General features: G+C 37.0%; 1 protein-coding gene across 4 annotated transcripts in view; it reads right to left on the minus strand.

Annotated features, from left to right (window-relative positions):
- Positions 1-1,051: 1,051 nt before the first annotated feature.
- Positions 1,052-14,710, minus strand: part of SMOC2 (SPARC related modular calcium binding 2) — a 122,345-nt gene continuing 108,686 nt past the window's right edge. For 2 of the 4 annotated variants that reach the window (XM_032443588.2, XM_032443587.2), the window contains exons 10-13: positions 7,275-7,377; positions 6,109-6,356; positions 5,450-5,493; positions 1,052-2,652 (exon numbers count right to left, since the gene is read on the minus strand). In XM_032443588.2, the coding sequence (XP_032299479.1) occupies positions 2,629-2,652; positions 5,450-5,493; positions 6,109-6,356; positions 7,275-7,377 (419 nt within the window). In that variant the 3' untranslated portion in view covers positions 1,052-2,628. Of the gene's footprint in view, positions 2,653-5,449; positions 5,494-6,081; positions 6,357-7,274; positions 7,378-14,710 lie in introns of all 4 variants that reach the window. The other 2 variants (XM_015858014.3, XM_015858011.3) reach the window with 1 other exon arrangement.

A 14,710-nucleotide genomic window follows, 5' to 3' on the forward strand; every position in this document is an offset into this window, starting at 1 on the left:
CTTCTACATACAACAATATAAAAGGTCTAAATAAATGTTTAAGAACAGCTGGAACTAGAACAAATAATGGTCAAGAAGAACCAGAACATACATTGTGTGACAGATCAACATGATGGGAAAGGCATTACAGCAGAGGTTTGATGACAGAAAGAACAGCATGATAGAAAGGTGCTATAAATGAAGAGGATTCTCACCCATATAAAAAAATTCCAGGTTTGCAAGGCAAAGCTTCTTCAAAGGTGGAGTCTCCAGAAAGACATCCTTCCCTAGCAGGGTCAACTCTGAAATGAGGTCTAAGAGAGGTGCAGCCAGGCTACACCCATTTTGGTGATACAGCTGAATTGCCTTCACCTGTGCTCCCAGGGCTTACCAGGTCCTTTCCCCAGGTGCTTAGTGAGCAGTTCAGGCTGTGACTCAACAGTTACAAATAGCTTTCAGTAAGAGCAGAATTAAAATTCCATCTCAATTGTTGCAACTCATCAAGTAGAGTAAGTACTAAAACTAATTCATTATTGTAGAACTAAACAAACACTGGTGGTCTGCTGTGAGCCTGAGAGCAAATCTATGTGGACTCTTTTTTATTATCAAGGCCGTGCTTGGTTACAACTAGAAGGGCCAAAATTTCTTCAAGTTTCACTGTTCTGTTTATTTAAAGTGAATATACCAGGCTTTCAAGTGCATTCCAGTTAGGGATCTGAACATAGGGTATTCCTTTTGTAGCAAAATGTTGTAATGAAAATTGAAATGGCCCATACATGTGACAATACAAATCTACAAAGTTGAAATATTTTGAATTTCTGTAATTGTTAAGTTACCAAATGACTAAACGATGTAGAAATCTTTGGATACCCAAGAGAATGCCTATGGTATGAACTTTAGAAGTAAACGGGGTATGAATCTAAGCATGAAGGATCAAGGGAAGAGAGAAAGACAGAGACAAGGTGAGGCCATGAGGTTTCTCGTAAACTTATTTGCAGTGGTGAAGTAATTGTATGTATATGTACCTGCTTTCAAAGTTGACTGTGGCGCGGAAGAAAAACCGCTAGAATAGTTTGATAGCATATTGAGCTTTAATCTATAAAGAAGATTAAATTCAAAGTTTAACATTATAAAAGAATAAAAAATACTTTTAAAAACAAAAATACAAGATAACACACAGTTGCATCTTGGTTCCTCTTGTTGACAGAGCTTAGAGTACATGTTTTCTGGGGTATGGTTTCACTGTATACAGTGTTTCCTATGACTTCAGCATATATCCTTATGTTGAAATAAAATGAAACATTTTTATTTGCAACAAAGCTTATTCTGGTACAAGATCAAGCCAGGGTGCTATTAGGATTAGCTAGTCTCATGTCAAATCTCACACATTATTTAAACAAGACAGAATGAAATCACAGCTTGTTGCAACATTCCTGACTTTTCATGACAGTTCCTAGATGCCAGCAGTCCATCTGCCACCACATCAATCAACCCAGCTGCTTGTAATTTGCAACTGTTCAAGAGCTGAATCTTTATTTACACGAGTCTCCTGCTCTAAATTCACATCACAAGTACTTACTGCACTCAAACACACATACAATAAATGTTGTGGGGGGGGGAATGACAGAGAAGGCATGAAAGCTTGTAAGAACTTCTTTCAGACAGCAAGGAGAAAGTTCAGGCAGGTGTGGTGAATAGTCCCTCCTTATGGAAACTGTTCATAATTTGTTCAGCTTTAGCTCTGGTAGACCCCCAAGGCAAATGGGGGCAGCCAGGTGTAGGAGAAGAAAAGGCTGACAAATCTATTTAGCATTCCCTGTCTCTTCATAGTTAGATATACAATTCTGACTCATACAGACACCTCTCCTGCTTTGTGCTTACTGCAGGATCATGCTTTTAGGCTCAGGTTAAACCAGGCTGGAGTTACACTAATATCCACCTTACTCCTATGAGGAAAACTCCTACCACAACTTATAATAGAAGGCGCCTCAAAAACTGATGGAAGGACATATTTTTCTAACAGAATCCCGACTGTAAAATAACTTTTGAATCCTGTAGTGGTTGTGTTCTCATTGTATGAATTTTGGGAAGCATAATAATAAAAACACAATGAAAAAATATTGCCACTGATGAAAAATGTGTTCAGTTAAAAACTGCAAGAACAAATCAACAGCAATTTACAGACTTCCCTCAATCTTAGAAACATTAACATCCAACATTTCTTGGACATAATTGAGAATACAGTAGACTTTTCAGCATAACTCTACTTAAATGACAGTATTGGTAAGAAAAACAAGGCATACTATTGAAACCAAAATACATAGAAACAGGTTTCTTTGCTAAAATTTGCCAAAGAGCTATTAAAAAACAAAAGAAAAAAGAAAAATGTTTAAATGCAAACTTTTACATCTCCGATACGTTTTACATATTTCAGACAACAAAACAATGCACATACATTGTATGTGATAATTTTTCAAAACCAGCTATTACATTTTCACAGATTACAACAAGTCTGTTTAAATATTTCATTTCTACAAAGTGAATTTACATTTTTAAGTACAAAGTGCAAATACTACAGTTGTTTTTATTGCCTTTTGGTGAGGAAATCTCCCACATGTCAAAGAGTTCTGCCTTGGATCAATTAGCCGCTCACCCTTGCTTCTTGGAAACTTGCTGAAAGACAGTTGGAAATATTTGCATTATTAATGATGTTTTCAAATAATCAAGCATAAACATTTATCTATTTACATTTCAGCAGTGTCCACGTGCCACTTCAGGACAAGTGTTCTGAACACTTAAATATACAGGGAATAAAATAATCCCTGGCCTGTAGTACTTCAGGAAATCAAAAAACAAGGCTATGAGCAATATCTTAACATTACCCATTTTATTCTCACTTGTGCCCTCTTTAAATGTATGCCTATCAAGCACACAGTTTTTGCAGCTGCCTTGGCAAGTCCCTGGTGCAGTATACATTTCTATGGCATGCGATGCATACAGTTAACGGGCTGTTGGCCAAAGTCTTATGAACATTCTATAGTTTCCTTGTAAACTTTACGTTAGGCTGCAAAAAGACCCTTTGGGTCTCACTGACGGCATGTAAGTGTGTATGTGTGTGTTAGACAGGATGGAGCTGAGAAAGGTAAATAAACTTGGCCACTGCTCTAGTTGGGTCAGATTCATCATTTCCTTGACATCATTTGAACAGCTATTGCCAATACTTGGTATGTTAGTGCATGTATCCATATCTGCTTTCTTTCAGTAAGCTTCTGTATGTGTAAAACTGCAAACATGTGTATATTTCTAAAATATATTCAATATATACATGTGTAAGCACACATAACCATATATATAACTTAACAACTACAATTCTGTAGTTGAAAATGAGATTTCCAGTGCCCATCTCCTGAGAAGTAACAATCTGATCACTCCTTCTTGGTTGGGTGGTTTCCTACAAGGAGCTACTTGGCCCAGCTTATTTTTATTAACTTCCTTTCAAGGAAAGACTTTTGTGATGAAAGCTGCCTTCTACATTTGCAGCCTTGTATTGTTCAAGTATGAAACTGCCAACAGATGGTTTGCTGAGCCAGCCTTAATTCAAATCTATCATTTGTTAGCAACAGCTTTTAAAATAATTGGTGCTGATTCAGCAAAATTATTGAACAAAATTAAAAAGAATAGAAACTCTAGGACACTTTTATTACAGATTCTGCAAGTCAAGATCAGATTATGAGAAAGGAGAGAGGGCTAGTCATGCTTCAAGTGTAACGCACGTGTGCCAGTAATTGCCATTGTATAATTAAAATAACCCCTTTGAATGTTTTTGAGTTCCGACAGGATAATTGTTTTCAGGCTTCTTTGTTTAAAGCATAAGTGATTTGTAGAAGGGGATTTGAAAAGTTAAGACCACAAACATTTGTTTAAACAAACAGAAACTTATCACATCCCTCTAGCTGTTAGAACATTTTATATTCCATCAAAGGTATGTAGGAGGTCTCTGGTAAAACCAACAACCAATGCTGAGCTGGCCTTAGGATGTGTGAATCTAACATCAAACAAATCATAGATAAAACAAGTAACAAACTGGCCAGCACCAATGAGAGGAAGATTTCTTTTGGCTTGTTGGGAGGTTCACTCCGGGTTCAGTTTTCAACAAATTAATATAGCTTTCTGTTAGATGAAAAGACATTGACCACACAGCGACAGTAGTGGGGTATTTTTAGCCAAATCCGTTTTTGTAGATACAGGGTTACCTGAGTTGATGTTACAATATGTGAATATCTTTTAAAACAAATCACCAATTACTGATGTTTTTGTGGGCAGTAACCATTTAATTCCTCTAGCTAATACAGAAGTGAGGCAAGACCAGTAAGAAGTTGATTTTCTTATAAGATTGTTAAATAACTGGCAGATTCACTTCCTTCACAGTCCTTCAGACACCTGCAAAAGCATCAGGAAGTTGTGCCCCATATAATCCATAAAAGCGAATACTTGGGATTAATGATCATAAAAACAGAAACACAGACATAAAAAGACTTTTTATTAACCTTCTTCCTGAACTTCCATTTGAATCCCTCCTTTTCAATGTCTACTTTACCTTTATTCAAAAATTCTACTTTTGTGCCTTCTTAGTTCTGAATGCTTTGTATAACCAAAGGACTATGAGTGAGATGCACCAGAGTTATTCAGAAAGGTGAGATAAAGTCTTTGTAGAAAACTGACACAGAAACAAATCATGGATTATGTTGTCAGGGCACTTGACGTTTTAATTGTTAAAGTCATTCCACAGACCAAACCAATTTTAGTTTAAACATATATCATCAGACTGCTGCAAATCCCACATTCTCCGGCATCATTTTGTTCAGCCAGCAATGGCACTTCAAAGTGACGGCTCTCTTCTCTCTGCTAAGATTTTAAAAGGTATCTAAAACCACCATACAATAATTCAGTAGTGTACACAAAATGTATGGATTTTCATTTGGTATGGGAAATTCTTGGCTTTTTGCACAAGGAGTAATTTCAGTCAGTGTAACTTTGTGTCTATAGCATGACTCGCAGGGAAGTTATTGCTTTTAATTCACTCAAAACAAAAGGGAGTATAAACCAATGCACATTTAAAAACATATGGTAGTGCCTTTATTCAGGAATGCAGAAGACTTATTTAAGGGCTCACTTACAGCCACCTATTCTAACCTAGACGTCACTTTATACTTTACTAGGAACATCTACAGCCATACCTAATCCACTTTGTATTTTTTGCACATTAATTCTATCTGTAGTTGACTGATTCAACTTTCCATAGATAGAAATGAAGTCAAGATTTGTTAATCAGTATGCTGCTCTGTTTTCTTTGCAGCTCTGTAGAATAGCAGATTGATGCATTCTGAAGCTGCAAATGATAACCAGTAAAACCCCAAGAAATTGTTGTAGGTAAGACAAGAACAGAGATTGTGCTCTCCTGAGTACTCACCTGCCTGCTGGATGAAGTGCTCTCAGTATTGGTTTTAGGGGCCGCTGAAGGGGGGAAAAAACATTATGAACATGGTTTGCAAGTTATATATAGTACCCAAAGAAGTGAAACTCTCATTCTGAATTAGTAATTTTTATAGCAGCTCCACAACTTTAAAAAAAAAAAAAATACTTCTTATCTTCCTTTGAAACATCTTTTTATGTGAAGGCTCAATGACAACATTTCTCACCAGTTATTATGTGGCACTTGCTTAGGACAGACTGCATTTAGACAGTGTCGAGCATTTCAAAGTTCTTAAATCTTTAGCAGTAAATCTAGCCTATTATGTCTGGTGGGAAAGAAGCGTGGAAAAGAGGATACATTACATCATCTTAGGTTTCCTGCTGTAATGCAGAAACATATCTCCAAAATGCAAACATCTAATGGGTTGAGTCAAAGGAAGTTCTTGATTCTCTTGGAGCAAAGTAATAATTTGCATACACAGAAGCAGTTTCCTTGTCATTTGCCTTAAGCAAAAGTACTGTTAGTTACAAACAAGTATATTCCTTTATACAGTATACTTCTGGTATATACAAATATCAGACTTTGACATCTTTGAAGAATCTAGACAAAAAGATAGGAAAGGTTCTTACTATGGCGTTTCTTTGTTTCTGCTTTACCTTCTTCTTTTGTTACTCCCAGGCAGCCCATTAATTCTTGAACTGACAAGGACTTATCGTTGTTCACATCACAGTATTCCACAAATTTCTTCACGCATTTTTTGGGCTTTGACTTCTTTCTTAGGAACCTTTTAAATGGCTTGATCTCTTTCTTTCCAATGTCACCACTGGAATTTTTATCTAGTTGTTTGAAGTACCAGTGGACCACTCTCTCCTCCAGAGTGTGATTTGGATCAGGTTCTGAAACTCTGCAACAGAAAAATAGAAAAAAGGAAGAAAAAAAAAAAAAAAAGAAATCACAACTCTTTATTCTGATACACACACCCCAGTTCATACCTTTACTTCTGAATACATAAAGCACTGTTAGATGTTTTGCTCCAAGAACCTCTCTGTTTTTGGCTACCAGCTTCTTTGAAGTGAATCCTTCTTTTTTTCTCTTTGGTGATGCTCACTTATGACATACTTCAGTTATGTACATTATGTGTTTTCATGTTTCTGTCATGTCTGTCTTTCATTTATTTCTCTCTTTAGTTTTCTCTCTTTCAGGAAATAGAAGGGGAAGGCAATGTGTTCTCATTACTGTGCTCACTCCAATACAATTTAAGAGGATAGCCTTTTGTACAAAATTTGGGATATAGTTGGCCAAACACCTAGAGTCCAATTACAACCCACGATGAATGGCCTCAGATATAAAACAAACCAAAAAAAAAGTCTTGAATTACAGGGTAAATTATAATAATATTATCCTCCTCTCCAGGTAGTAAGCATCTGACCCACAGATGTTCAAAATTTGTCAGCAGTTATGTAGTTTAAATTCTGCCTGTATATATTGATAGCATTGGTTTGGTTTAGAATCAAATAGACAAAACATGAAACAAAATGTCAGATTCATTCATCAAGTCTGACAAGAAAATAACTGAGATGCGGTTGCACCAGCAGGTATAGATAAATTCAAAGCTGTGTGGCTGATGAGAATCCAGCCATTGAGTGCATCCCTATTGACTGAGCATAGTCCACAGTAGTAACTTTGAAGTAAATTATCCTAGATAGGTTCTTGTAAATTTAGTTTTTGTGAAGGCAGAAGAATTACTTCTCAAAGACCTCATCAAATCATTCACCACTGCCAGAACCCTTTTAAAGACACGTGAAAAGGATCTGAAACCCACCGGCTGGAAGACAACGATGGATCAGAGACTGCATGAACCATATCTGTGGACAGTGCATCCAAAACACTTGTCAGGAACTCATTCTTCTTGGCCCCAGGACAACCTAGAAAAACAGGGGACTTTTTTTCTTGTCTCTTGTTTTTATGACATTTAACTTCCAACAATACTTCTAAGTTAGAGTTAGATATGACTCCTGTAGACTGACTCCCATTAATGGTGGTCGAACTTAGAACCTAATTCAAAGACTAGCATCTATGTTCAGACATGTATATCATAGAGCAGGAACAGAAAAACATCCTTTTGAACTCAAGCAAATTAGGAATATAGTTTGTATACCTTGGAGACTTATCTTTCAATCTTCTTTAAGATGTTGTATTGTTGTTGTTTTTTTTCCACAGGTGTCACATTCTGAAAAGCACATCTTTGAATCCATGAAAGTTTGAACATCAAAAAAAGTATTTGAAATATATGGACTAGAACACCAAAGCCATACACTTCTTTCAGATTTCCACCTCTGCTTCTCTGAACTGCGACTGAATTTCTAAATGCACATTCTCTCAGTATATTATTCTTCTGATATGTAAAATGGCAGTCAACAGCCTTCCTCTTTCACTTTTCTCTGGGGATTAACTCCCACAATACAGTACTTAGCAAAATAGGATGCTGTTAGATGGTACTTTGGTTCATACTGTGAGATCCTATGGTGATGCTAGTTCATCCTCATAATTACATTCCTTATGCCTTGAAACTCTTTTCTGAAAGAAACTGACAGCACATTTCATACACATAATACATTAGATAAGTATGTAATGAAAGATCCACTCTTAGAGCAGTGCAGCTGGAGCAGATAAATTCATCTGATAAGCACACAGTTGTTGACACATGAAGGTTTGCTTATACAACACACCTGCTTCCTCTCTTCTTTCCTAGAGCACAGAGCCAAACACCAGGTCTTTGCCCAGCCCTGTAATAGCTGAGTTAAATTCCATGATGAATCATAGACAGTGACATAAACATCACAAGCTTGAAGCTAGAGGCCACCATTCTCAGATAATTCTGTGCTGGAAACCCACTAACCCACAGTCCCCTTCCTAAGTGAAAGGAGAAAATGCTTTGAAAGATTATGGAAAGGGAAGATTAGTCCAGTGGTCAGGACTTGTTATTACACTACACTTTTCGGTTGCCTCTAGAGTAGGCAGTTATCTGCGCATGAAAAGCCTCATCTAGCCCAGCAAATTATTTTTTAATACATCCCATGTTGATTCAAAGAAATGAACTTGTGATATATTAGCCTCAAGCTCTGTTGCAGAAGGAATAGCTCAGTTATTACATATAGTAGCAAGCACCCACTACCTATTACTGCCCAACACATTCATGAACTTATGAGTTCTCTGTCTCTTATGGGCTTGTCTTCAGCACTAGAGATATTTTATTCCAGTAATTTTGAAAGGCATATAGTAAGTTTGAAGCAAGTTCCACTACACATCTGAAACTACTGAGCTATTCACTGAGTTCGGCAGTACATATTGCCAGCATTGATTTCGCCTGTGGATGTGGTTCTCTTGAAGGCATAGGCAGAAATCGCTCTCTCCAAGGCTGTCCTTCGAGACTTGTCGCGAGCTTTATCAGTTTCTTACCAGGGTTGTTACTGTCATGAAATAGAAGCCTGAATCCTACTCCAAACAAGATTTGTGTACTGATACAGGGGTCTTGGAAAATGCAGATAGCAATGGCTCAGGACATAATGCAGCATAGTACTGAGACAAGATAATTTGACTTCTTTGTTTCTCCTTCCTTTTTTGGATATATGATAACATTAATATTCAGTTTGATTTAGGAGCTCCATCTGAATTTTTCATGTTAGTTATTAGTGTATTCCTGAAACATCTGGAAGAAACAAAGAAGTATGCTTTGAGTTGCTTCCATTGCTGTCAAGGAAGCTGCTGAGTGCTACAGATGGAGAAATCAAAATCATTACTTAGATTGCTATTTATGAGATACAACTAGGTAGGATAAAGAATCAACTCCTAAATTCACAAGAAATCACAGGGAGAGTGGGGTGATATCTATAGTTTAAAGGCAGTCTTTGACAATATCCCCTAAGATTAAGAAAGGTTTCTAAATACACACTGCATGAAGATGCAATCTCAGCTGAAAGTAACAGAAATCATCTCAGAAAAACCAGATCTTACTGTTGAAACAAACACAATCCATTGCTGTGAAACATTCCAAATTGTAACTTTGTTACTTAATGTAAAATGAGCCCCTAAAAAATCCTCATATTTTCTCAATACATAGAAAATATTGAATTTCTTCCAATAATTTTAGCTGATGTGGGGGCAATCACGTGGCAATTTACCTCACAGAAAATCTCTGTTCTCTGCAGGCGTTATTAACTCAGAATAATTCTCTGGAGGCTTCTTGCTGAGCTTTAATTTTCAACCAACTTGTGGATGAAATGGCAAGACTAGGGGAGCTGCAGTTTGATTGTAATGAATAGTTCACTCTTAGTGGACTAAATACTGAAAGGAAAGTGTAGTTTGTTATCGGAGCCTCATGCTTCTCACTATGGTTTATGTGTTTCATTTTTTTTCTCATGCAGCTGCTTGTCATGTCTGGATTTGACGGCTTACATAAATAATAATTTGTTGTCAGAGGGCTAAAGTTGAAACCACAGGGAGTCACTCTACAGGTTCAGAGATGTAACTTAGAACTGAGTGTTTGTCTTAAGGATAGATTTACCCAGAGCAAACATTAGACCAACAAATACATACCACAAATGATGAGAATATACAAACACCTCATTTCAGCTACAGCATAAAGGCAATCAAAGAGTCTTCACTACATTACTATAAACCTCACATGTTTCTCCATAAATATCTTTCTTGAAATATGCACCAAAGTGCCTCGGAGCTCCCTGCTTGGCTGATAATAGTCTACTGCTGTCAATCTTGGAAAACAGCTTTTGCTGCACTTCTGAAGTCATGGCAAGAAAATTATTCTGTTCATTTCTACTAAAATGGTCATTCATTCATTAGACAGAATTATTCATTTCAAAAGGGACTTTATATATTAATCTTCCTGTAAGTGAGGGAACTGTTGAGTCAGTCACTCAAGTAACTAAAAGAAACATGACAACTTCTAATTAAAAAACCTGAAGCTCCCTATTTATTTCCTATTTCTGTATATGAAAATCAGGCTTAGAAATGCACTCAAACACAACAGCCACTGAAATATCTCTGTTTATCATAAATAAGTTTTGATCAGCCCCAAAAAAGGAATGATCAGGTGTTTGTTTGTTTTGTTTGTTTGTTTGTTTGTTTTTGCAGCTTAAACATCCCTGAAATGCTGGCATGTGGAAGAACTGAATTTAATAGGGTTTGTCAGTGCCATTGGTTACTCTTGGACAGCAGAAAACATGGGAAAAAAATGTTTTTCCTCTTGGACTTTTTTACTATACAAATGTGTATGTAAAGTTCATGACTTCATATATAAATCATAACTAGTTGGTGTTTCTCTATATATGCAGAGGGCCCTCCTCATTTTATGGAGGACTTTCAGAGCTACTCCTGAGCCCTGTACCAGAGGAAAAAAATAAAAACCAACCAATCAAAACAAAACTTATAATCTTCAAAAGATGACTTTGTGAACTGAAAATTGTAACTCTGTTGGAGACTAAAAATCATGACCTCAATAGGGTCTGTGGTTTCGTGGCTCATTACAGTTTTTCCCTTGCTGTACTTCCACGTAACCTGTCACAAATATCAATTACTTCACTATCCTAGAAGGGCTGAAGATATTTTCATCTCTTTTTGCTAACAGCACTTAGGTATTAGCCTTTTTCTTTTTCTTTTTCTTTTTTTTTCCCTCAAATACTCTTACAAATTAAAAGAATGAATTTAAATTTAGAGCCACATTCTCCCATAACTATGCTTATGCAACTTCCACGATTCAAAATTACCCGTTTCAATGAATTCAGCTTCTCTTGACTTAATTCTTCTAATTTCTTCTCAAATAAATTATTCAGAGCACCAAGCTAAGGCCATACTTATAACCTTAATATTGACCAGAGATCTTACTCCTGGCAACTCTTGAGGAAGAATCCAATTGTCTTTTCCCTGTAGCACTGTGGCCAGGTTTTCTGTGAGATGAACAGACCAACAAAGAAATAATAAAGCAGGACAGAATGGATGTTAGCTTGAGGGGACCTACAGATTTGTAACATGGAGCCCTACGTCTTTCAGGGAGAAGAAGAATTATGTCTGGAGTGGAGAAGGGCAGGAAGCATATTTCAGTTCTCTACTTTTATTTATTATCTTTATTTTTAATACTAGTCTAAAATTATCTTTCTGTTCTAATCTCAGGGGTAAGGAAACAAAAGAGACAGCAAAGGATGCTCTTTTGGGGCCCTACCCTTCAATCCCAGCCATTCATATAATACCAAAGTCCACTGAATGAGATTAGCTGAAGGTAGGCATCTCATCCATAACAGTTAAAGCTCAGTATAAAGGAACAAATTCAGAAGGCATTCATCCCAAATATCTTAGATTTCTTCTCATAATAGGACAATATCTCCCTCAAAATGTATGTCTTCTTCCCACTGCCTACTGAGGAAGCCCAGACCACTAACCTACCTGCTCTCATGTGGTGTAAAGCCACTTCTGATTAATCCTGCATGTGTCTGTTTTCTTAGTTAATTTAACCTCCAACTGCTCTTATTCTTCAGGTAGATGTTGTGGAAAGAAGATATTATGTTCATAGAAGAAACATGTATGAGCCAGGAAGCAGTTGTCTACTCAGGCAAATAAGGGACAAAGTTAGTTTAGGGCATTTGTTGATATGAAAAGCAGTTTGAAATGGTTTTGAGAAACAAATTTCTTGCTTCATAGGAACACCTTTGGATTTCACTATGAAAACAGGAAGATATGAACTGGCTAGTATGCTGTAATTCTCCCCAGTGCCATACAAAACAAAACAAAAAGGGAACTTGAGAAGTTCTGCAGACTTTGCCTCTTTAAGCATTTGTTTGTGGACTCTTACCTTCCTAGTTTTGACTGAGACCAGGAAAAAGATCTGAGAAGTCAGGTGGTACAGAGTTCATGCTTCCTTTGCTGCCTATCTGGACACAAGGCAGCTGATGTTTTTATTAGGTAGTCACTGCCTAGACAGTATTTATGCCAGTTTGGGAGGCCAAAGACATTTCAGTATGTTGAGGAGAATCTGAAATTCTGAACATTTGTGTTCAGCTTGTGCCAGTGTAAACTCCAAACCTTCAGAGGCTTGTCACCTTGCCACCAGAACATGATCTGCAATATAGCTGTGTGGATCCAGTCCCAGCGACAGAAACACAATGCATATAGCTGAAGTCAGCACAGTGAAACAAGCCAATGAACCCAGATCAGGGCACAGAGAGAAGAGCTTCAGGATTAGAAATGGCCCCAGGAAAATCCAGAAGCAAAAAAGGAACAAAAGGTAACACTTCTGCCTTATATAAACATGACATTATTTCATGATTACCTGTCCCTAAGATATACAGCTGGTATTTCTGACTGCAGTAACACTTTCTACAACACTTTATTAAATTGAACTGGTTTTGGAATCCAGATTTCTATACCATGACAGGCATCTCCATATTAGCATTGTGTGTCTTAGCAATCAACAATCGGGGAGTTAAAATGCAGTCCTTTTTTACCAAAATTTACTACTTATTCACTTGTATTTTTCATCATGCTGCTATGTTTCCTCTCGAGATAGATGTAAATAACCATATCTAATTACTTCTCTCTAAATATCTATAAAAAAAGGAAAAGCTATTACAAAAAAATGTGTGTTGTTGCAATTATGGAAGTGACCTCAGAAATAAGGTGCATAGTTCTTGTCTCCTGCTGGAAAAAAACTGAACTATAGGGACTTGCTTAGTGGAAATGTTTTTTACATCACTTTATTAATCTAAGCAGCCTGCTCCTTGGACATGTGCATGAAATCAGTCTTTCCTATAAACTGATACTGTTTTTAATCTTTCTAGATATCTCTTACTGAGATTTTTCTCATGGGAGGCACCAGCTAAAAAATCCCCCAATCCATCCTCAACTAAAGCCACAAGAAAGCTCTCCATTCAGATACTAAGTACCACTGGTAAAGCAAAATGATGAAAAAATTCAGAGCTCTGTGGGAAACTGAGTCAGCCCAGCAACTCACATTTATTTGAGAGCTATTTCTGAAGAGTCCCTGCCCATGGTGTGGTAACAGATTTGCAGAGAAGCTCAGAACCTTCATGCCAATCTGTGGTCCTTATACTGTCCTAACATGGGACAGATGGAAACTTACAGCACTCTTTAAAGACACCATTCAGTCCTCAAAGGGTGATAGATACATGATGGGTACGCCTCTGAAACACTGTTTTAATGTGTGAGTATTTTTTAATCCAAATGCACAAAGCAACCCCCATCTCACAAATGCATTGATGTGGGTTGGCCCTGGAAAGGAAAGCAGTGGCAGCCACCAATTATAACACCCTTACCACAGCTAAAAGGGCACAAAGCACATTGTTGGATGGTGTAGAATAAGCTGGAAAAGGAGATCGGGAAGGAATGAACAGAAAGGAAGCAGAGGATCTAGATAGATTGCAAGCTATCAGGTGAAGTATCAGAATCCTACATACGCTTGATTTTCTTGTACAGATACCTACAGGTAATGAATTCAAATCAGTAATATATTTGTCATCAGTTTTTTTTTTATTGCATTTTCTCCCTTGTTTCCATAACTTTGAAGTAAAAGATTTAGAAACTGTAGACACAGAGGAGAGCTGGGAGAAAGGGGAAGCCAAATGGCTATTTCTTGGAACTGTAATTATACACTAAATTTTAACACAGAATGAGTTTTTACAACAGTGATTAAAAGAGGTTTATAAAATGGAAATCCTGGAAGTAACTGAAGTGAAAAACAGTCAACAAGAATGGCTAAAGTATTACTTGAGCACAATGGAATGAACTATTCCTTGGAAACCTGGCATCACAAAAGTCTATCTCTCTTTTTATGAAGTATTTAACTTGAGACTGGCAGTTATGTTGCCTTCCTGGATGCTTTCCATTAGACATGACAGACTTCCTCTGCAATTAACATTTCAACTCTCAGTGGCTCATCTTTTACTAAACAAAAAGTTGAAAAATGACTATTACAAAAGCATAGAAGCATCCTTACAATTGCCTGTTATGAAAATTTTTCAAGATATGATATTATGCAAGAATGAAATGCCCTTAATTCCTGCTGAAGGAAGTGGAGATGCCATGACAAACTGCAGGCTTTAACAGTGAAGAAGCACTTCTAATTCACTATTTGCCAACTCACTCCCCCAGGACTGCGAGAGAGATCTCTGCAACTATAGCAGGAATGCAAATGAAATTTCTTTTCAAATTGTTATCTATCTAGAATGGATG

Source organism: Coturnix japonica, chromosome 3 (genome assembly GCF_054131305.1).
Source record: "Coturnix japonica strain WE chromosome 3, WE-NBRP24, whole genome shotgun sequence".
NCBI lineage: Eukaryota > Metazoa > Chordata > Aves > Galliformes > Phasianidae > Coturnix > Coturnix japonica.